This window comes from Rhizophagus irregularis, chromosome 32, assembly GCF_026210795.1.
Source record: "Rhizophagus irregularis chromosome 32, complete sequence".
NCBI lineage: Eukaryota > Fungi > Glomeromycota > Glomeromycetes > Glomerales > Glomeraceae > Rhizophagus > Rhizophagus irregularis.
In genome coordinates, this window is record NC_089460.1 from 653,468 (window position 1) to 676,885 (window position 23,418).

At 27.6% G+C, this 23,418-nt stretch overlaps 4 protein-coding genes across 6 annotated transcripts; 2 read left to right on the forward strand and 2 right to left on the reverse strand.

Moving 5' to 3' along the window:
- Window positions 1-1,593: 1,593 nt before the first annotated feature.
- Window positions 1,594-3,628, reverse strand: OCT59_022952 (uncharacterized protein). Its single transcript, XM_025318256.2, has 8 exons — window positions 3,573-3,628; window positions 3,432-3,499; window positions 3,211-3,318; window positions 2,945-3,126; window positions 2,698-2,880; window positions 2,320-2,629; window positions 1,876-2,235; window positions 1,594-1,788 (listed from the first exon to the last, which is right to left on the reverse strand). Exons 1-8 carry the CDS (start codon window positions 3,578-3,580, stop codon window positions 1,766-1,768), a joined length of 1,242 nt encoding a protein of 413 aa, XP_025176600.1. The 5' UTR covers window positions 3,581-3,628; the 3' UTR covers window positions 1,594-1,765.
- Window positions 3,629-5,794: 2,166 nt separating this feature from the next.
- On the forward strand, window positions 5,795-7,920 carry OCT59_022953 (uncharacterized protein; the record flags this gene model as incomplete). Its single annotated transcript, XM_066150460.1, has 2 exons — window positions 5,795-6,934; window positions 7,025-7,920. The coding sequence occupies 2 exons, from the start codon at window positions 5,795-5,797 to the stop codon at window positions 7,439-7,441; spliced, it is 1,557 nt and encodes a 518-aa protein (XP_066006490.1). The 3' UTR covers window positions 7,442-7,920.
- Window positions 7,921-7,947: 27 nt separating this feature from the next.
- Window positions 7,948-16,168, reverse strand: OCT59_022954 (uncharacterized protein). The gene is made up of 5 exons (XM_066150461.1): window positions 15,446-16,168; window positions 15,153-15,371; window positions 14,725-15,073; window positions 14,363-14,654; window positions 7,948-14,269 (listed from the first exon to the last, which is right to left on the reverse strand). The coding sequence occupies exons 1-5, from the start codon at window positions 15,489-15,491 to the stop codon at window positions 8,147-8,149; spliced, it is 7,029 nt and encodes a 2,342-aa protein (XP_066006491.1). The 5' UTR covers window positions 15,492-16,168; the 3' UTR covers window positions 7,948-8,146.
- Window positions 16,169-16,812: 644 nt separating this feature from the next.
- On the forward strand, window positions 16,813-17,489 carry OCT59_022955 (uncharacterized protein). 3 transcript variants are annotated; one of them, XM_066150462.1, is made up of 5 exons: window positions 16,823-16,913; window positions 16,996-17,114; window positions 17,185-17,258; window positions 17,339-17,364; window positions 17,448-17,463. In XM_066150462.1, exons 1-3 carry the CDS (start codon window positions 16,860-16,862, stop codon window positions 17,222-17,224), a joined length of 213 nt encoding a protein of 70 aa, XP_066006492.1. In that variant the 5' UTR covers window positions 16,823-16,859; the 3' UTR covers window positions 17,225-17,258; window positions 17,339-17,364; window positions 17,448-17,463. The 3 variants fall into 3 exon arrangements, with proteins under 3 accessions (XP_025176594.1, XP_066006493.1, XP_066006492.1); XM_025318251.2 differs by having other exon boundaries at window positions 16,813-16,913; window positions 17,185-17,489; XM_066150463.1 differs by having other exon boundaries at window positions 16,821-16,913; window positions 16,996-17,463.
- Window positions 17,490-23,418: the final 5,929 nt, after the last annotated feature.

The window sequence follows — 23,418 nt, forward strand, 5'->3', positions numbered from 1 at the left end:
CAAAATGCTTATTTACGTAATTTACATACAAAAAATACAAAAAGATGATTCTCATATTCCCATTCAACAAATCAAAAAGGCTTATATAAAACATTAACATTAAAATTCTTTCTTTTTAATTAAATCAATACATTTTTCATGAATCTATTTATTAATTTATCTTATTACTAAAATTAATATAATTTGTTTAATACCAGTTTTTTTTTTCAATTTAAATACAATTAATCATAAATATATTACCAAATTAAGTTAAGTTTTTTAAAAATAATTAGAATTATAAATCATAATATGTAATATAATATATAATATGATTTAATTCATTTAATTTTATATACATTTTACATACAAAATGAGTTTTTATTACCATATTACCAAAATGGTTTAATAATAAAATTCTAAATTTTATTGTGAGAATTTGTTGCTGAGAATAAATTCTATAATAAACCTTCATATTAACTACCAATATGATTATTAAAAAAAGCAAAACAATAACATGTAATTAAATACATTAGTTTAGAGTATAATGGAAAGATCCAAAATAATTTAGACTTAAAATTTTTTAATATTCTTCCGTTTAAACATGGCTATTTAAGATATTCTAGAAGATTATCATAGAAAGCTTTCTCTTGCTAGAAATAATATGTAATCAAAGATCATCAAAATTTTATCTGAAAAAAATTGGGCTAAAATTTCGTAGGACTATCAGAAATTCAAACCAGTTTGAAGTTGAAATTGGCCAATAATTTGACAATCTAATATGTCATATGTCATTGGCGTCAAATCCCGAGTTTACCATGATATCATCAGCCATGATATCATCAGCCATGATGGTCACTCAACAAAAAAAATAATTTTTTTTTTTAACATTTTGATAAAAATGGTTAAGTGCAATGATATAATTAGATAATCTTGCTAATAAGACTATCACAAATCTTGCGATTGGAAACTCGGATACCATTAAAGCAGTTTAAGGTAAATATGATTTCATGAAAAAGTACGTAATCAAAAAATTATGTTTGAAACTAAAGAGTGAAAAGCATGTGCGTTTCATAAACCTGCTGATAAACAAGGAATGAAGTTGACTGAGGTATAGAGATAAATTCTCGATCTGCGATGACCGTGGTTCAACCCCCCCCCCCGAGAGAGATACGGGTACAGTGTCGTAAAAGGCCAAGCGATCAATGCTGTTTTGAAAACAAAAAGAATTTTTTCAATTTCATTTCGATAAATCGTATAATCATTTGAAGTTGAGAATGACTTCAAGAGTTTCATTCATGTAGATTTATTTAGATTACGTAATTTTAATCCAATGAAATTTGTCCTTTATCTAAGAGATCAGAACTTAGATATTCTGTCTTGACGATAGATTATACAATAGTTAGCTAAACTGCTATAGGGCTTAGTTAACAATTTTGGTTAGGGTTCAAAGATACTTGATTGTTAATAATAATCTAGACTTTAAACCGATTTATTGTTTAAAAATGAAACATAGAGAGTTGTTACACTTATTATTATCTACAGGACCATTTGACAGAAAACGGATTAATTCCGACAGTTCGTATTCATTTGGCAATATGTTACCAAATATGTTTTGTTTCAAAAGAGTATAAACATCAATACGCTTAATTAATTTCAAACTTTAATTTATAATACATTTTAATTTAAGTACAATGTCCTTTTTATAATTTATAATAACTCGTTTAAAATAACAATAACTCATTTATAATAACAAATAACCCCCAAAAAATAAGTAAGCATATAATGATCACCAATCTTCAACATAATTTCCTGTAAAAATAATTTTTTTTACATAAATAAAAATTTTTTTTTTTTATATTAGTCAAAATAATAAAACTTATTAGATTAATATATTACCTGGAAAATCACCGATTTTACCATTCAGCTTTCCCTTCCACCACTCATTTACATCATCTTTCCGGGTAATAACTTCAATCTTATCACCTTTTTTAAATGATAAATCACCTTCTGCTTGTGCTTCATAATCATATAAAGCTCTAACATATTGGACGGATTTCGGTTTTGAATTATGGGGCGGAAGTGGTGGGGGAGCCTTTTTTTGAACAGGATAAAGTTTTGGATTTGATGAGGATATAGATGCAGAACTTCGACCAGTTGTGGATGAATAAGGTGGTGGTGCATCTTCCTCACTACCATGATTATTTGTATCAGAATGCTTTGAATCAGTTAATTCATCACTATCGTTATCATGATGACCTAAAATTATATATATTAAGAAAAAAAGGTGAACACACAATATAATAACAATAATAAATATAGAACGGATTAAAGATTTCTTACTTTCTTTTTTAGATTTTTTCTTGTTTTTAAATAAAGTTAAGTGGGTTTCTATTTGTTGATTTACTTCTTCTTTTCTTTCTTTATAATGTTCTACAATATCAGATTGAACATCGAAATAACCGGTATCAGAAATTAAACGTTCCATTTTTTCATACAAAATTCTATAGATTTTTACTTGCAAATGATAAAAATTAGAGACAACAGGTTCAATGAAATGAGCTCTGTATTCAAAAAAAATGGGTAACTCTTTTTTAACTAATTCATTATAATGTTCATATTCTTCAGTTGCTTTGGTAAGATGCTCTTCCGCCTGTAAAAATATAACAACAGTTAATGATGAAATATTACTACACATTGTTTAATAATATAAAAATTTACCTTGATTAATGATTTTTCATCATTTGCAGATTTATCTTTTTTATCTTGAAGTTTTTTTACATTATTTGTATATCGATCGAAATCCACTTTTTTATGATCTCGTTTTGCAATAGTTTTCTTTATTAATTTAACAACATCTATAAAATCCTTTGAAGGCAATACTACCATTTTATCTACACGATCCTATAAAATAAAACTATTATTATTTACTATAATTATTATACTAGCATTATTATTAATCACCCACCAATTCAGGCAAGAGAATATCTCTCAAATCAGACATCGTGTCTTTAAATTCTTCAACAGCTTTCATTGATTGAACAGGAGTTGTAGTTCGACGAACAGTTGATTCAGTTTCTTTTTTACCTACAATTGGATTATATAATTCTACAAGAATATCAGAAGTATTACATTGATGATTCAACATATCTAAACGGAAAAAAAAATATTAGTGATCAAAAAAAAGATAAAATTAATAATTTTTTTTTCTTTAAAAAAATATTAAAAACTTACGAGAAATACCATCCCTAAATTTAATAGCATCTTTATATAATTTTTCTGTTCCAGTATGTAATTCATTGAATCGATTTAAAACATCATCAAATTGAATATCACGAGTAGCTAAATTATATAATAATTTTTATTAAATAAAAAAACAAATTTACGTATTTACGTAGAGGATTTCATTAAATTTATTAATGAATATAAAATTAAAAAAAACTGATCACACTTACCAGTTCCAAGTCCAGTTTTTACACGAATATTTTGAGGTAACCTCTCAAAGGTTTTTTTAGTACCCTTCCTATAAAATAAATATTAGTTAAAAGTTTAGATTTCCCTTTCAAAGTTTAACGAAATTAAGTTTATAAACATACCAACTCATACTAATTTACGAAAAATTACCGAGAAAAATCCAGTTATTTGATAATACGGCTTCATATTTTTTTAACATCTAAAATTAATAATGTAGAACTTCATTATGGATATCCAATACCAATAAAAGATCATGTCACACCAAAAAATGACATTTGAAATCGGTCACTTCCAAGATTTTTCCGAAATGCCAAGGCCCTATTGCTAATAACCTAATGACCACAAATAAAAAAAACTTTCAAGAAAATACCGGGGAAAACTTTTTTTATTTCAAATCAAATCATTCAAATATGGAAGTACATAGAAAAACTAAATAAACTAAGACCGATAATTCCGAATGTCCGATAACATTGAACTTTATAAAAATCATGTGACTATCGACCGAAAAAAAAAAAATCACTCAATCATTACTCATAATTTTAAAGTTTTATCATAATTAAAACCATGAACATGAAATAACGAAATCGATACCGATTATCTTTGATTATCCGTTGTAATCTTCTCAAAAAAAAACGTTTTTTTTTTTTACGTAGACTTGTATAATTCTATCACGTGTACTTTTTATATATCTCCAAGTTCCTCAAAAAGTATGAAAAATTTGGCTGATTTTGAGGCTACAATGTTTTATTTTTATATTTTCGTAGATCTATCCGGAAAAATAAAACTTCTAGTCAATTAAATCCGGGAAATTGATAAAACTAGCTAATACCCTGAGTTAAAATATGCACGTGATAGTCGTAATCCATCAATTTTATTATTTATGTCATGAGGCGAAAAAAAAAATGAAAAAAAAATGGGGAAGATTTACAACAATCTTATCACACAATAAGTAAGTTTAAAATAATGTAAATATTGTAAATGGTTAAGTAAAATGTGGTGTATCAGTGCATCTATTTTTTTTTTTCTTGTTCTCCACAAATAAAAAGCAACTCATATATCAAGTCATACATATCATACATAATTGCATATACATAACAAATCGAATCCATGCTGCCATGCTTATTAAATATTTGGTAACACTGATTATGAAGATAACATCATTCATTTATTATTTATTTTTTATTTTTTATTTATTTATAAAGGGAAGTTAGGGAACTCTCCGATCAGCCAAAAAAATTATTCAAATAAAGATAAATCAAAATTTTTTTTTTCTTCTGATTTAAGTACATAAATGTTGACATCCTCGACATGTCTTATCGTACTAAACATTTATGTAGCTAATTTAATTTATTCCAATTTAATAATTTAGAGGCTAAAAAACCTCAAAAAAGTAATATATATTACTTTATTGACATTTGCCAAGATGTCGTACCAAAAATCCAGTTAAATAATATAAAAAAATTTTTTTATATTAAGATTTAAAGCCCCTTCCCCTACATTCCCCCTATATAACAATATTTATAAATAATATAATGTATAATATATACAATAGTTTCAATAATTCCTTAATTTATATTACCCACATAATTCCGATTCGATCTTCTATCAGTATCAGTAGCAGTGGTAAAAATAAATTTATGATGAATGGATTAGCATGGATTTTTTTAAAATGAGTCTTTGAAACCATTTATCATTTATAATATTTTTTTCTTTTCCTTCATAAGAATTTCATTATTTTAAAGGGACCTCCTCCCTGGTTTTTTTATTCTTTACCTTTTAAATAATAATATAATAAATAATATAATCCGTTAAAAAAGGTGTTGGTTCTTTTTCTTAAAATGAATTTTTTTTTTTTTTTTATGCGACTTTGCGTTTCACTGCGTTTTTTCCATAGATTTATTTAGTTTTGTTGTTATCATATGAAATAAAATTTGAAATTGAAAAAAAAAAACTTGAATTTAAGTAAATATATTGTGGATAGTTGCCAATTAATTCAACTAGTTTATATTTATTTATTTTTTATATTTTTATTTTATTTTTTTTTTTTTTATATTTCCAAATAAATTATAGTACTCTTCCCGTTATATAAATTCAACCTCACTTTACCTTCCCTCTCTAAAAAAAAAAAAAAAATATATATTTTTTTTTTTTTTTTCAATTATATATATTTAGATATTTATAAACAAATTAGAAATTCTTTTTTTGGTATAAATTTCTTGTAGATCTTTCTCGTATACTCTTGGAAAATATTCCTCAACTTTTTTTGGTCTATAAATACTTCCTCTTTTTATCTCGAAACTTTTTTCAAACCCGTTTCAACTTTTTTTTTAAAAAAAAAAAAAATATGGTTACCTTTACTACAGATTATTGGGCTCCTGCTCTTGATAGTAAAGCTCGTCGTCGTACTGAATCAGAAGAAAGGGCTGCTAGAGTTACGAGAGAACGTAGTTTATCTTCTAAAAGAAATAAAGAATTATCAATCGTTGATATTACTAATCCATCTAAATCTCCCTTTAATAACGATCTTAATAAATCTAAAACGATTGATGATAGTAAACTTGCTTTATCTAATTTGAAAATTCCAAGTGCTCCTACTTCTAATGATAGTATTATCGTTAATCCTTCTATTTCTTCAAATGATAATTTATCAATTGATTCTATCAAAAGTAATACTACTTCTATTTCTTTAAATCAATCAAAATCTTCTATTAATAATGATTTACATAAAAAAAAATCTTTGGTACAAAAATTATTTCATCATGATTCGAAAGGCGAAAATAAACCTATTGTATCATCTCCTACTGAAGAAAAAGGTGAATTCACTTTTGGTAGTACTGCTTCCGATAAATTATCATTATTAAAAGAAATTCTTAATCCTACTCTTGATCTTGATAATGATAAGCAAACTCAAAAGAGTGATAGTGGTAGTGAAAGTGGTATCAACAAATATGGTGTATGTGAAAAAGGTTGTATAGGTAAAGGTGCAACAGCTGTCGTACGTCTCTCCCATAAATTTGATAATTCAGATTGTGAAAGAACTTATGCTGTTAAAGAATTTAGGAAGAGAAGAAAAAATGAGACTGAAAAAGATTATGTTAAAAAACTTACTAGTGAATTTTGTATAAGTTCAACTTTACAACATGTTAATGTTGTACGTACTGTTGATTTGGTTCAAGATGAGAATCAAAATTGGTGTGAAGTAATGGAATATTGTGCTGGTGGTGATTTATATACTGCTATTAAATCAAATTTTATGTCTCCAATAGAAATAAATTGTTGCTTTAAACAACTTATAATGGGTATAGATTATTTACATTCCAATGGTGTTGCTCATAGAGATATTAAACCGGAAAATCTTTTACTTGATAAGAATGGTCATTTAAAAATTACTGATTTTGGAGTTTCTGATGTATTTAAAACCTGTTGGGAAGAAGGTGCTCATTTGTCAAGAGGAATATGCGGTTCTGAACCATATATCGCTCCGGTAAATATATAAATAATTGTATATATATATATATTATTTTTTTGCTCGTGTAACATTCTAAAGATGTTTTTCGCTTTCTTATTTTATTAGGAACAATTTGAATCAAAAGAGTATGATGCAAGGAAAGTTGATATATGGGCGTGCGGTATTGTATATTATACTTTGGTATATCAAGGAATACCATTTAGAATGGCTGTGCCAAACGATCCAAATTATGCGAGTTATTTGGAAAAAAGAAATAATAGAGACTATTTACCATTTGAAAAATTACCTCAAGGGTGTAGAGAATTGATGTATAATATTTTAGAACCTAACTCAAGGAAACGTATAACTATTGAGGGAATTAAACAAGATCCATGGTTTAAATCAATAGAATCATGTTCTGATACTCCTCTAAAACAATTAAAACAAACACATCAACATATCTGTCCTGAAATATTAAAAGAAATTCAAAACGTAACTACTACAGAGGAAGTTAATAATAGAGGAATTGATAGTAAAAAGTAATTTAATTTTGTTTATAATAATTTAGTTAATAATAATCATTGTACAAAAAGAAAAAAAAAAATTTAATTTAGAGAATCCCTAGACAACATAGTATTTAAGTTAAACAACTATTAAGTCTTTTTAAATTTATTTTATTTAATAAATAAGTAAATAAGAAAAGAAAAATTATATCATTTTTTTTTACTTTCAATAATTGAATCATAAGATATAAGCTATTAGGAAAAAAAAAAATTAATTATTTTACTTTAAATTACCTACCTGTACAGTCAGCCTTCTTGTTTATTTATTTATTTTTATTATTCCATTATTTTTTTATATGTAGATTGGTTTTTTCTCATTATTAATTTCTTTAATTTTTTATTTTTAAGCATGAAAGTTCAAAATAATAATTTGTAATTATAAGAAGCATACTCTCTGTATTATATTATTTTTTAAAATTAATAAAGAGAAATTACTTAATTGAACGAAAAAAAACAAGAAATATCGTAATGAAGGTCATTTCAAAATTAAATACAAAATTAAATAAAAATCGGTTTATTTAAAATTAAAATAAATACATTACATTGATTTTTTACAAATTACATGATAAATCTATTTAAAAAAAGTGAAATTTTTTTTAGTGTACAAATAAATAAGATAAAAAATTTTCTATACAATAAAGTCCGTCAGATACAAACTATAACAAAATTATTTAAATAAAATAGTTTAGAAGCACATAAATTTATTTTTCTTTGATAATAATTGTTCTACTTGACTTTCTAGTTTTGCATAAGCCATTTCTACATTCTTTTTTGATTTTCTTTCTTCTGCCAAAACGCTTTCTATTTCTTCTTTTTCTTTAACAGATGTTTTCATTTCTTCATATTCATTAGTTACGGTATCCAATTGAGATTTCAAATTTTCTATTTTTCTTTCAAGTTCTAATTTCTCTTGTCGCAATACTATTAATTGTTGCTTGGCTTCACTTAATTCCTCTTCATTCTCTCCAAGTGTTACTTCCAACATGTCAATGAACTGTGTTTTTCCGTCATTTTCTTCTTCTAATTCTGCAATTTTTTTATTCAATTCTTGTATCTCAGCATAATTATCAGTTGACTTATTTAAAACTTCCGATTCGGTTGATTGTGTTTTATTTTCTTGTGCAGGTTCTTTTTTGATTTGTTTTTCATCAACAATTGATCGTGTTTGAAGATTTGTAAGCTCATAACCAAGTGTTTCAAGTTTACCATTTAATTCAGCAAGATGATTATCTGAAATATTTCCATCTTTACCAGTTGATTTTAATTGACTTATTATAGAATCAATTTCGTTAGATTCATCAGCTTTTTCTAATTTTAGTTTCTTAGCTTCAAGTTCCTTAGTCTCTAATACTGCTTCTAATTGAACAATCCGTTGTTTATGCTTAGTCTCAGCATCCTCAAAATCATATAAATCTTTTTGAAGTTGGTAGATTTTAGATTCGAGAACTCCATTTTTTACAAGCGATTCATTTCTTTCAGTTACAAACTGCTTCGCTTTGCTTTCTAATTCTTCAAGGCGTTCAACTGTTGCATCATTTCGTAAATGATCAATTTGCTTTCGAAGTGCTTCAATCTCTTTATTTGCTTGTTTAAGTTTTTTAATCTCTTCGTCACGACGTTCACGTGCTTCTTTAAGTTGAGATTCCAAAGATTTGACATGATCAACACTATAGACTTCGGTATCATTGACCTTTTCGAGTTTATGTTTTGTCTCATTCAATTTATTTGTTAATTCATTTAATTTTTCTTCTTTTTTCTGTAAATCTTTCTCTAACTCTTCAATTAAAGCTGCTTGTGCTGCTTGTGCTGCTTCTGATTCCTCTAATTCTTTGGTCAAATTCTTCACATTGTCGCATGTTATTTCTAATTCTCTAATATACTCCAATTGTTGATCAGCTAATCTTTGAGCCTCTTTAAGTTCTGATGATGATGAACCACTACGGAATCTTGATTCAATTTCAGAAACCTTTGTTTGAAGTTCGTAATCTAATGATTTAGATGATTCAGCTTTTTCTAAGTCTGCTTTTGTCTTTTTAACCATTGCTTCTAATTCTGTTAATCGTGCATTTTTGTCGGTGACCATCTTTTCTTTCTCTACCAATGACGCATTTGTTTCTTTTAACATAGATTTTAATTCATTGACCATTTGACTATGTTCTTCATCAGATGCTTTTGATTCATCAAGTTGTAATTCTACTTTGGTCAATTTTTCTCCAAGTGTCGTCATCGTTTCTTGATAATTTCGAGCTGAGAGTTTTTCTTCTTCAAGCTGAGATTGTAAGTCGGATATAGTAGACTCAAGTGTTGAAACTGTGATTTTTTGTGATACAACTGTTCTAGTCAATTGGTTATTATGCTCAACATATTGATCACGTTCCTTTTTTAAAGCTTCTATTTGTTTTTCAAGCTCAACTAAAGTTTCATTTTGTGTTTCCATTTCTTTTTTGGTATTTGATAATTCTTTACATAAAGATATATAATCATTATTACATTTTCCGCTATCCTTTAATAAATTAATTTCATTTTCCAATGATTTAATCTTCTTTTCGTTCTCATCTCGTTGTTCCAAAATGTTGGTTAAATAGTTTGTCATACTATCAAGTTCCTTTAAACTAGCTGCATGACTTTCTTTGGCCATGTTCAATTCTTCCATCATGGTTTGTAATCCTCCTTCAAGGGTCACAACGAGTTTTGTTTGAGCACAAAAATTATCTTTCATATTTTCCCATTCTCTTATAACAGTTTCTTTGGCTTCTTTTGTTTCTTGTAGTTGAGTTTGCAATTGGAATATGATCATTTTTTGTCCGGACTCTGAATCTTGTAATGATTTTAATTCATTTCTCATAAATTGTAATTGTTGATATTTCCCTTGAGCATTAGTTAATTGTTGTTCTAATTCATGAACCTTTTGTTGAAGACGAAATTCAGAAGCTTTTAGTTCGACCAAATCATTTTTCAGAGGAGAGTTTATAGGATCTTCTTGAACATGTTTCATTTTCATTTCAATATTTTGAATTTTCATATGTTGTAAGGATTTTTCGGAGCGAAGTTGTTCAATTTCTTCATTTAGTCGTTTTACTAATAATGATTCATCATGAGAACTTGATGATGATTGAACTTCATTTAATTTATTTTCACGATCTTGAATCATTCTAAGTTGTTCATTTTCTTTTAATTTCAATTCATCGATTTCATTCTGAAGAATCGAAACTTCGGATTCTGAACTACCCAACTTGGTTTCAAGGTTAGCTATTGTTTTCTTTTCCGAAATTTCAGATTCTTTTGCTAAAGCCAGTTCAGTTCTCAACTTTATTAAATCTTTATCAACTTGTCCACCTTGTTCCATCAATTGAGCTTCTAATACTGAGATCTGTTCTCTCTGAGAAATTTCTACATTACGTAATCTTTCAAGATCTTTTTGAAGTTTCGATTCCTCGGCATCTAAAATTCTTAATCGTTCAAGTGTAAGGGACTCTCTTCCTTTTACATTTTTGAATTCTTTTCCTATAGCTTCTAGTTCACTTTGTAAAGCTTTGTTAACAATATTATTTGCTTCCACTTTTTCTAATTGTTCTTGTAATCCTTTTATATGTTTTTGAACGTCTATGTCTTGACCTTTAATTTGATTTAATTGTTCTCTGAGAAAAGTAATTTCCGCCTCTTTTTCTTTTAGCATTTGTTGTAAAGTACTTTTATCGACCAAATCACGTTTTAAAGTTTCAATAAGTTCATTCTTTCGTCTAATGTCCAATTTAAGAGAATTTAACTGAGATTGTAAAGAGGCCACTAATTCTTGTTCACAATTCAAATTTTGTACATTGTTGGAATTTTTATTTAACACTTTTTGTAAAGTATCAAGTTTAGCTTCTAAATTATTAACCGTTTTTTGTGTTGGATCCATATCATGAAGAATAGATGTTCGTGAAGATATTGGCTTAGTTTCTTTCGCTTTTGATAATTGAGTTTCAAGTTCTTTTACTGTGCCTTCCAATGCTATTATATTTTCATCAATGTTTTGTTCTAGTTTGTCAGCCGAACTTTCTTCAGATATCATCACGTCGCTTTGGAAAGAATTAATGTTACTATCTGATGAAGATTCAGAGATAAGAGAAAATTTGCTATTTTTTTCTTCTATAGCAATACGAAGTGCTTCTTTTACCTCACAAAGTTCACCTTCGAGACGTCGAATCTTAGTTTGATGTTCATTATCTGGGAGCAAAATTGCAGCGATTGTATGGCTCTTTGATTCAATATCTGTTTGAAGTTTAGAAACTTGTTCACGAAGTTTCAACACTCCTTCATTTTCTTCAACTGTTGCTTGTTGAACATTTGAATCAAGTTCGGAAATTTGATTTTTATTTTGGAATTCCAAAGCCTTAACGAGTTTATCTTCCAATTCTTTAACTCGAGATTGTAATTCATTAATGAGTATTTCATTAGTATTCGTGCTACTTTTTCTCTCTTCGGCTTGACGTAATTGTTCTTTAAGTTCACGAATACTTGATTCTAATTTTTCGACAACTTCTGATTTCTTTTTATTCTCATTTTCACGTTCAGCAATACTTTCCATTGCTAATTTTTGTTTTTCTTTTAATTGTTCAACTTCTCCACGAAGACGTTGAACAATTTCAAGTTCATCAATTTGACTTGTAGGTGAACATGATCGATCAGAAGTTTGTTTTGAATTTATTACTGATTTTACTTCCAACTTTGCCAATGCATCACGCTTTCTAATTTCTTCCCGAAGTTCTTCAACAATTTGCAAAGTTTCACGATGATTTAATTCTAGACGAGATAATTCATGTTTGACTGCATCTAGACTTTGTGATTTATCTTTATGAAATGACTCAAATAATTTTAATTCAAATTGAAGTTTTTCGACTATAGCGGCATGAGCGTTATCACGTTTCTCTGAATTTAAAAGGTCAACAGATAATGACTTGACTTTTCGATGAATTAAAGATTTGGAAGAGACGTTACTTGAAGATTCTTTTGGATTATTATTATCTGTATAAGGAGTTATGGGAGTCATGGGAGTCATGGGAGTTGCAGGTGTTGATGATGAAATAGAATGTAATTCTTCAATCATTTCATTATGTGCTAAGGAAGCATCATCAAGTTGTGATTGAAGATCTTTAATAACATTAAGACATTCCTCATATTTAAATTTAGTTTCTGCCAATTCAGTAACAGTTTTTTGGTAAGTTTTTTCCAAATCGGCGAATTTAGATTCAAGCGTTGTTATTTCCGACCGATCATCTCGTGGAATTGTTTCCTTTAGTGAAGATTGAAGTACTTGAATTTCGTCTAGACTTGATTGATATTTAGTTTTTACATCATTCAATTCAGTAACAGTATTTTCACGGGATTTTTGTAATTCAGCAAGCTTAAATTCAAGATTCACGATGGTAAGGAGATTTTGTTCACCTGTAGGAGAGGATGAATTATCTTCGCCTGTCGTCGTAGAAGTTGTGGTTTCCAATGTTTTTAATTTATCAAGTTCATCGGCCAAAAGGTTTAGTCTGGACTCAAGTTGATTTACTCTTTGATTACGATCATCAAGTTTTTCCAAAAGAATTTTGGTTTCCTGTGGAATAAGATCCTTTAGTTCATTATATTGCGTTTCTAATTCTTGATATTCCATATCACGTCTTTCTAAACGTTGTTCAAGTACTTGAACGGTTTCACTAATAAATTTTTCAGGATGTTCGGATCTAGATGTTTGTAATTTAGCTTCAATTTCACGTTTTTCTAATTTTGTTTCAATCTCTTTAATATAATTTTGTAGACTATTAATGACATTCTTATTATGTTCATTAGATTCTTCAACTTCTTTATGTTTTGATTCTTGTTCTGATAAAAGATTTTCAGAATGAGATAATGCAGCATTCATCATGGCTAATTTACTTTCTAAAGAAGTTATAGTTTCTTCATATTCTTCAATTTTTGCGGAATTTACAAAATTTGAAGATTGACCATGAAGATGTGTTTCTTCATCATAATTATCCTGATGAGCCGCTAATTCCGCGGAAATTTTAGCATATTTTTGTGAAAGTTCAGCATAAGACCGTTGTAATTGTACAAGTTCTTCCAACATTTCAATTTCTTTTGAATGTTGAACATTTCCATGAGCAAAAGTTGTAAGAGGTGAAGAAGTTCGTCTCGTTATTGGTGTATCTCTCCCATTTGTTGGAGTACTCCTTCCTGGTATTCCTGATGTAGGTGTACTACGTCCAGGTATACCGGAAGTTGGAGTGCTACGTCCAGGTAAACCGGATGTAGGAGTACTTCTTCCTTGAATAATAGAATTTTTTCGACTAGGAGTCAAATTTGGAGTAACTCTACCAGGAGTTACAATACCACTAGTACTTGGTTGTTGCTGTTGCTGTTGTTGTTGTTGTTGTAATCCCAAAGTAGTATTTGCAATTTTTAAAGCATTATTTTCTTGTCTTAATTTTATAACTAAGGATTGTAAATGTCCAACATCATTCCAACCCATTTCTTCTTGATTAACTACAGCACTATTTTTAATATTTCTTGCTCGATTTGCATATTTTAAAGTATTTACAGTTTCATTAACATTATATTCTGCTGGTGAAACACATGCTATTAATAAAGTTTTTGCATTTCCACCTAAAGAATCTTGTAATAATCTCGTAAGTTTTGAATCTCGATATGGAATGTGAGTTGTATGCCTTGCTTTGTTGGGATCTCCTAATGCTGAGATTACATTTCCCAGTGCCAATAATCCAGAATTTATAGCGATACCTTCTTTTGCTCGATCTCCACTTGCCGCTGTTCGCTTTAACTATATTAAACCAAAAAAAAAAAAACAAAAAAATTAAAATAAAAATAAAAATAGAAAAATTTTTCGTATTTTTTTTATATAAAATTAACTTACTCTTTCACTACCGGCTAAATCCACAAAATGAAATTTACTTGTAATTGTAACCCATTCACCAATATCATCAAATCTACTGCTCATAACAGAATTGGCCCTTGAAGGAGCTCTTGAAATAGATCTTGAAGAAGGAGTTCCAGGTCTTGAAAAAGTAGGTGACATTGGAGAAGTAGCATTGGTATTTAGTTTTTGTTGTGTCATTGTTACAGAAAATATTGCATGAGATCTAGAGGATTTCTCATTCATATCTGTTGCTCCTACTTGTCTATGTTGTGAACCTATAGCTAAATAACTAAATAAAAAATAAATAGTATTAAAATATTTTTAATAATAATAATAAATAAATAAAGTTTAATATTTACTTTATAACTTCATCAACATTATTAACTTTAATTTCTTGTAATCCACTCCAATAAATATTTCCTTTAGAATCCTCTCTAATTTGTACAGAAGGTCTTCCTTCTTCATCACCTTCACCAAGTAAATCAATTAAATCTTCATTATGAATTTCAATAAATGATACTTTTATTGTATATTTTCTATGATCAGTTTTTGATTGATGTATGGAATTAATGGTAGAAAATAATGTAGCCATTGCTCTCGGTATTATTCCTTTTGAATCTAAAGGTATTGAAGGGTTATCAGCTGTACCCATTGTATGTGTTTTTCCTGAAGATGTTTGACCATATGCTAATATTGTTACATTGAATCCTACGAGAAGAAGAAGAATAAATTTTTATGTAGTCGGATAAAACTCCGGGAACTTTAGACAAAATCATTTGATTTTTACCTTCAATAAATTTAGCAACTAAATTTTCAACAGATTTGTCATAAATTTCTTCTTGAGTAGTTTCAGGAGGAAATACATTATCAAAACTAAACACTTGTCTCTTTTCTCCCTCAACAACTATTTGATTTGTTGCATAAGGTGATGTAGTAATAATTTGTCTTTGAAATCGTGTGGGTAAATTTTCCAAATCATGAGCCGTTAATGGTTTTACACGTATAACTTTTAATCAGATTGACATTAGTACGTTATGTGACGTTACATTTCTCGAATAATCAAAATCAAAATATCCTTACCAACTTGCACTGAGACCTTTTCAGATCCTCCACCGGTGGAGGCCATTTTTTAAATTTTTTTTTTTTATTTTTAAAAAAAAATGATAATATTTTTTTTTTTTATTAATTTTTTTTTTATTATTTAAAAAAGGTAGAAAACTTAAAGCTTCATTTAGAAAAAGTTATATAAAGAACCAGTCTGCATATAAAGTATATAAAGTGAAAATAGGTAAATAAATAATGAAAAAACCTATAAATATTATTAAAATATTATTAAAACACTAAAGTGGTCAATTTGAAATGTTTTATTTTTTAAATAATAAAAAAAGGTCAAGAAAAGAAAAAAGAATTTGTATTTGAACTTCAAAAGTCACCTTAGAAATTACAAAGTTGTACTAAAAAAAAAAAAATTGTTCTTTGTTTAAAAATATTTTTTCACAAATAAAAATTCCAATAAAAGTTTAGTAAAAGATGCATTCGTGAAACTGTTTATCTATAAATCTTAAAATTTTTTTTTTTTTTCGTAAGAAAAATGGAAAATAATAATAAGAGAAAAGGAAAGACCGAAAAAGATATGGACCCCGACGAAGACAAATATAGAAATATGACAACGTAGTAGGATTTTTTTTTAAAGTTTTCTGTGTAGCCAATTTTTGTGCATTATGCTGCATTTTAATTGTATCAAACCCATTGTTTTCATTGAAATTTTTAAATCTGGCAAAAAGTTCTTTCTTACTGATGTCGCAGCAAACTAATTTTACTATAAGCATATGATTTATTTGCCTTAAACAGCCCTTATTACATATCGCCTGCATTAGGGATCAGCGAATTAAGTCCAAGCCTTATAATAGAATCCGAAGTCCATCATTAGTAAAAAGTGAAACGTTAGTAGTATATTAATAGTATATTAATAGTATTTTATATCAGGAAATCTCCACATAAATTACCTAACTTATCTTTATTCTCCGACCTTTTGGTTTTTTTGGTTTTAATTGTGCTGGAATGTTTGAAGTTTGCTTTAATTAAGCCAAATAAAGGTTTAATTTAATCAAAAGAGGAAAGGAGTTACCTCAAATACTGCATAAGCAAAAAGTCAGAATACGATTAATACCAACCATTGATTTTTATCCAAGTTGATTATAAATTCGAGGAATTCGAGAAAATCAAATCGTCAGAGGCTTTGCCAAAAAACAGAGAAAAAACGCGTGTCCGTGCCACATTTTAATAGAACTATGACGTGGCCTATATTTATTCACGAGTCACGACCGCCTGAAGAAATAAATAATGAATATCTTCATAATATTTGATTCAGATAGCCACATAAGCCATGCTAAGTAAATTGGTCGTGGATGTTATATTTATACAAGGAAATTTACGTGCTAATTTTTTTTTTTGAAAAAAAAAACCTATTTTTTTTCTCTTTTGGTTTCTAAAAATGAGTAGTAATACTTTGAATGCATATATTGGTGGAATTTTAGGATTCATAATCGTACGCATTTTAATTTAATTACAAAGATAATATTTAATTATTTAAATCGTTTAAAGAGAAAATTTTTTTTATTTTTTATTAGCTGATTCTTGATCTGATCGCTATTTTCGAAATTTTTCAAAGTGATCGTGAACCACTTTGGAAATTTATTTGGGTCGTATTTATTCTCGTCTTTCCAGTATTTGGTTGCCTTATATATTAGTAAGTATAGTATATCCCTTATTTAATATCGTTGATATATTAATATATCTAATATTTTATTTATTTTCAGTTTCTGTTCAAATCGCGATAAGCATAAGTCTAAACATTAATAATCGCTTCTTTAATATTGTGAAATACAATGTTGTAAATAGTAAATTCGTAAATATAATTTTTTAGATCTTATTTTTTTTTTTCAGTTATTAATAATGATGATTTCTCCAAAGATCATGAATGGGTTAATAGGTTAGGAGTGAGTAAAACAATAAATTTACTATATGAATTTCCAAAAATATTCACGTGATTAATAAAATTTGGTCTACAAACCCACATCAGTGGCACAGATATTACTATTTTTATCGCGTTTTTTTTAATGAAAGAATGAAAGAAAAAAAAATATCTTTTTATTGAATTTTTTTATTTTTTTACGAATATACAACAAAACAGTAATTTTAACAAAAAAAAGTGTTTTAAAGTATTTTTTTTAATGAAAATAAGTATTTATAAAGTGTTTTTTTTAATAAAGCAAGTATTTTAAAGTGGTTTTTTAACGAAAACAAAGCATTTTTTATTATTTTTTTTAACGAAAACAAAGTATATTTAACAAAGTAATTTACAATTAAACCGCGAAAAAAGTCTGTATAAACAAAAACAAAAATCGGTGGCTTAGCTGTGCCACTGACGTGGCTTCCTGTGGGGTTACCAATTAGTATACATATATTGTGCGTCAGATATAGATTGATACCTGACGCGCGTCACTTGTTGTGTGTCAGGTTGACGGCGCAGTGTGGCGCAGCGATTTTTCCAAAAAAAATTAAATTGCAATTTTTTTTATTTAAAATAAAACCTTTAAATTACTGCACTAGATGTATTTTCGTCCGCTCTGCAAATTTACTTAGAGTATATACGGGCGGTTTAGAAGGCTATTTTCGAGTTATTTAACAAAAACCGTTTTTTTGACAAATCCAATTTTGGAAATGATCGGCAAAGACGATAAAATCAGTTGTTATATACTAAAGTCAAAATCTACGTCCAAAACCTCCTTCCGTTTATAAGTAAATTTTGTAAAACAGATGAAAATACATCTAATGTGTAAATTTGAAAGCATTACATTAAAAAGAAAATCTTTAACTTAGATTTTTTTGAATTACTGCGCCACACTGCGCTGTCAACCTGACACACATTTCAGACGTGCGACATTAAATTTCCAGACTAATAACATTTTTTTTTCATACAATTGATTAAACTCAAACTCATGACAATTTTTTTCAAGCAAATCTTATAATATATATTTTATATAAACTAAATAGGTATAAAATTTTCATAATACATATATGTAATTTATTATTACATACAAGTTTACTTAAAAGTAGTTTCATTAGTAAAAAAAAAAAGTTTACTATGGGAGACCTTTATTGTACAATTCAGGTGAACACAATGTGAAAGTGGGGGTTTGAGGACTGAAGGTCTAATCCCCACCGAAACATTGGGTGCAAAGTGAACTACCGAACGTTAAATCAATATCAATTTTTCTTATTATATTAGAAAAGCTTCTATCAGCTTTAGAATCTTAATTTCAATATTATATTTTAAAGCTTTATGTGGGTTCTCCATCTTCAGAAAGCATATCGATTTTTATTAATATATTAGAAAAGCTTCTAATGGCTTTAGAATCTTAATTTCTATATCATCTATTCAGTTATATTTATTAAATCTAACGAAAATTATTATATCAGGAATTGATTCTGCATGACTAGTTAGCTCATTAATTAGCATATTAACTACTTAAGTCTAATGAAAATAAGTCAAACAATCCTTATTATCCCTTAAATAAGTCTAACGAAAAATTGTAAATAAGTCTAACTGTTCCAATTCCTCCATCATATTAAAGTCTAATGAAAATATGTATGCCATGTTCTATATCTATGCGCGTTAGCTTATTAAATGGCATATCGAATTATTAAGTCTAACGAAAATTGTTCCAATTTTGCAGTATAAGTCGCAAACGAAAAAATTTAAGTCAAATGATTGTTAAGTTGCTCCATTATAATCTAATGAAAATTGTGAATAAAGAACTGGTTTTGCACAGGCAAACTCCTTAACTAGCATGTTTTATATAAAAGTCTAATGAAAATAACTCCTGTAAAAATCCTGAAAAATCTGTGAAATTGTTACAACTTTTCTTTAAATTTTCGTTAATAAAGCAAGATGTGACTAGCTCATCAAATAGCATAAAACTTTAACAAAAAAATATAAGTCTAATAAAAATTTAGCAAATGCCTATTGGATATTGCATCTAAAATTTAAGTTAGCCAAAATAATCTTTTCATTTATTCTAATCGGCAACTAACACAATAATCTCTTTATTCCATTTTTATCGAATAAGGCGTTATTGCACAAAGAGAAATATTAAAATTTGTAAGCATATTTCTATAGGTAACTATTATTTTCTCATAACTTCTTTCTCGTATCTCTGATTAAAGTTTATCATAGAATTGGCTAGCAAAGGATTGGCTGAGCGCTCAACGGCCAATTAGCCAAATTCCGGGTAATCGATCGCTGGACCGACCTGAAATTCAGGTCAGGTATGAGATTTTTGAAAAAAATTCAGGTCAGGTATAAAGATTGACCTGACCTGATTAACCTGTTGACCTGAAACTATTGATTCTACTATATAATAAAAGTGAGTTGCAGTATTGCGATTCACTTTTTTATATTGATTTTATATAATAAAAGTAAGTTATAGTATTGCGATTCACTTTTTTATATTGATTTTATATAATAAAAGTAAGTTGCAGTATTGCGATTCACTTTTTTATATTAATTTTATATAATAAAAGTGAGTTGAAATATTGCGATTCACTTTTTTATATTGATTTTGTATAATAAAAGTGAATTGCAGTATTGGGATTCACTTTTTTATATGATTTTAATATAAAAATGTTGAATCGTAATATTTCGAGAAAAAACATTGCGAAAATATTTTTTTCATAATATTATATTAAAAAAAACGGTTTGCAATATTTTTTTCAATATTTTAATAAAAAATGTTGCAAAAACGTTTTTTTTCATAATATTATATTAAAAAAAAAGTTTTGTACCATTTTTTTTCAATACTTTAATAAAAATAGTCCTGAAATTTTTCAGGTTTCAGGTCAGGTTAGGTTAAACAGACAACCTGATATAACCTGATCTGACTTGACCAATTTAGAATTTTAGCCGATTGGCCAATATAAATTCTTTCTTGTCAAAGCCTATCATAGTATTGGGTAATATAATAATCTCTAACATGTAGTGGATATCATCCACAAGCAAAGGCTGTAGGCTTTCCATAATTAGAATAAGGTATATGTTTTTTAGCCTTCCAATGGAATCAACATCCTTCAGGCCTAGTACTAGCATTCTCACAAGCCATTCCGATATTGCAGAGAAATGGGCAAGAATATGTGCCAATCATCCTACTTTTTTATTACTAGATTCAAAAAGATTAATTAATAATTAATTAATGCTTCAGTTTTGCAATAACTAGAACCGCTTCAAAAAGCTTATAAATACTTATTTTTAGTAGAGTTTCTATAATTGAAAAGTGATAGATACATAAGAAATAAATAATTAAAGAAAAAATTATATATAAGAAGTAATACGAACAGCTGAGAAAGCTAACTATATACCAAATGTTTGATACTTACCCAGAATATATAGAAGAATTTAGTATAGAGATAGCTGATTTCAATCCAATTGATCCTATTGCCTATATACCTTTGCCAGAAACTTTGCCAAAACATAATAACAGAATTATTAATATTCAAAATAAGAATGACTGGTATTTTGGATGATGTGTTCTAGAAGCTTTGCATCCGATTAAAGTTTATCTAGAAAGAAATCCACATCGGCCATAATGCAAGAGTCTAAATAATACCCTCCAACCGGTGTAACTAAAGATATGAAATAGATTACACAGAAATTAATGTTAGATAGTGATAATTAGTTAACTGAAAATATAATATAGATAAATAATTAGCCGATGGGTAAATAATTAACCGATAAATAATATTTATAGTTTAGTTTAGTCACAAGAAAGTCATATGATAATACATTTTTATTTTTTATTATTTTCTTAAAAATTTTAATAGAAAAAGAATAGTAGATAGTAGAAATAATTTTCTTAACATGTATAAATACAAGTGGGATTCATTAGGAATTTCGCAGTCAATTTTTGGCTCAAATAAAATAATATTAAAATATTAATTATTAAAAGTTATTCAAATATGAATATGCTCATTGTACGCTTGAGAATTAATTAATATTATATTATAAGTCCAGAGAAGTAAAGTAAGGGAAATTATCCTAGTTTAATTATTATATGAACTGAAATAAGAAGTTAAGAGAACTCTCGCAGTTTATAAGAGAAATTATGAGAATGTAAGAGATATAAATGAAAGAGAGCAAGAAGTTAAGAGATTATAAAATCTAAACCAAGCATAATATTGAACTGAGTATGAGTTTAGTCTACCGATATGTGGTAGGTATCGGTGACGTCAGTAAAGAATAGGAGTATCAAAACTTTTAATAATTATAAATGCATGCAACCAAATCCATATCGAATAATCTGAGATCTTGAAATGCTAATTGGAAAGCTGATTCCAGAAAAGAAAACAAAGTTAACCCATACAAAAAGGCTACAGATGCATAAGCCATGTGGTTATTGCTATATGATTATTCATATGGATAGTTTACTTAACTATGAAATCATAAGTCACAATTTATATAGAGGACCTGATGCGCTAGAAAGATTTGTCCTCAAAATCGAAGAGGAACTCTTAACTATCCAAGAAAATTTATCTGCACCGGCTAAAATGATAATGGCATCAGGAGACTTGAAAGCATATAATGAAGTGACAAAACCCCGCTTATTTATAATAAAGGTCACTGTAGAAAATTGGCCCCTTACTAATAGTTTTTACCTTACTTTTTTCTTACATTCTATTGGTTAATTAGCTAAAAAGGAAAAAAATCATAACAATATAACATAAAATTTCCTTTTATAGTAGAATCTGCTATATGGGCTGATTTGTCTACCTTTAATTAAAATATTGATTTTATTACATTTTTATTATACAAAATACTATATAATATACAGTAAATTGGAAATGAGTATTAAAAAATTTTTATTTAATGTTATTATACTATAATTTGGTAAATATTTCTTTTAAATTAATATAATTCTTAGCACTTACTATATATGTTAAAAATTTGTATTTCAACTTAAAACGTAAATATCTCCAGATCCAGTGATCCAATTGGCAAGCTCTTTTTTCGTTTATATAGACCAGATCAAAGGCTTTCCAAAAAGCCTAAATTTATAAAAAATGGATCAGTGGATCCCAAGATATTTGCATTTAAACATGTTAAAAGGTTCGTACCTCAACTTTAAACGTAAATATCTCCGGATCTAATGATTCAATTGGCGAGCTCTTTTTTCGCCTATAAAGTCCAGAACGAGAGCTTTCCAACGAGCCTAAAATTATAGAAAACGGATCAGTGAATCTTGATATATTTGCGTTTAAAGATGGTAATACAAACTCTGACATAAAATAATTATTTTTATTGTTTGAAAATATTTATTATAATACCATCTTTTATATGATATTTTTATTATACTTTTATAAACATTTATAGCTACTAAGGCTATATACATTTTTATTTTACTTTATATTTTTATTAAAATATACTTACTTTTTAATAATATATGTTAAAAATTCCATATATATGAGAAATAGGTTTTTTATTAGTGAAATGGGTTTTTTCATAGTTCTTTTACATTTAATAATTTAAGTTTTGCAAATGTAAATTTTTGTTCAACTTATTATTTAGTCAAGTGATCATCAATCAGATGATTTTTTGGTATTACAAAATCAATCAATAACTCTTTTTAATGCAAAGTAGACAAATCAGCCCATATGCAAAGAATTTTATATATGATTTTTATCTTAGACCTGGGGGTGACCTATCTTATAAGTAAGTGGGATTCTGAAGTGACTGAATGCTGGATTTATAAGGGACCTTTCTTAAAACCAGCACCAAAAGTAGTACAAAAACTTGAAGAAGCAAAGCATAATTTATTAAAAATCAAAGAATGGGAATCATGTATGGAAAAGAAACATTCTGAAAAGAAAGAAGCACAGAAAAGATACTAAGAAGCTTTAAATCGAAAAGTAAAAGATCATGACCATATAAATGGAAACTATCGAGGTCCAGCTCATGATACTTGTAATAAAAAGTTGCAGATAGGCTCTTTTGAAACCAA

Coding starts and splice junctions, on each gene's coding strand:
- OCT59_022954 (XM_066150461.1), bottom strand. CDS start 15,491: ATGGCCTCCACCGGTGGAGGATCTGAAAAGGTCTCAGTGCAAGTTG. Junction 15,074..15,152: donor AGTTGCTAAATTTATTGAAG/GTAAAAATCAAA, acceptor TTCTTCTCGTAG/GATTCAATGTAACAATATTA. Junction 14,270..14,362: donor ATTTAGCCGGTAGTGAAAGA/GTAAGTTAATTT, acceptor GGTTTAATATAG/TTAAAGCGAACAGCGGCAAG.
- OCT59_022955 (XM_025318251.2), top strand. CDS start 16,860: ATGAGTAGTAATACTTTGAATGCATATATTGGTGGAATTTTAGGATTC. Junction 16,914..16,995: donor GAATTTTAGGATTCATAATC/GTACGCATTTTA, acceptor ATTTTTTATTAG/CTGATTCTTGATCTGATCGC. Junction 17,115..17,184: donor TTTGGTTGCCTTATATATTA/GTAAGTATAGTA, acceptor ATTTATTTTCAG/TTTCTGTTCAAATCGCGATA.
- OCT59_022952 (XM_025318256.2), bottom strand. Junction 2,630..2,697: donor ATGAAAAATCATTAATCAAG/GTAAATTTTTAT, acceptor ATATTTTTACAG/GCGGAAGAGCATCTTACCAA. Junction 1,789..1,875: donor TAAAATCGGTGATTTTCCAG/GTAATATATTAA, acceptor TTATTTTTACAG/GAAATTATGTTGAAGATTGG.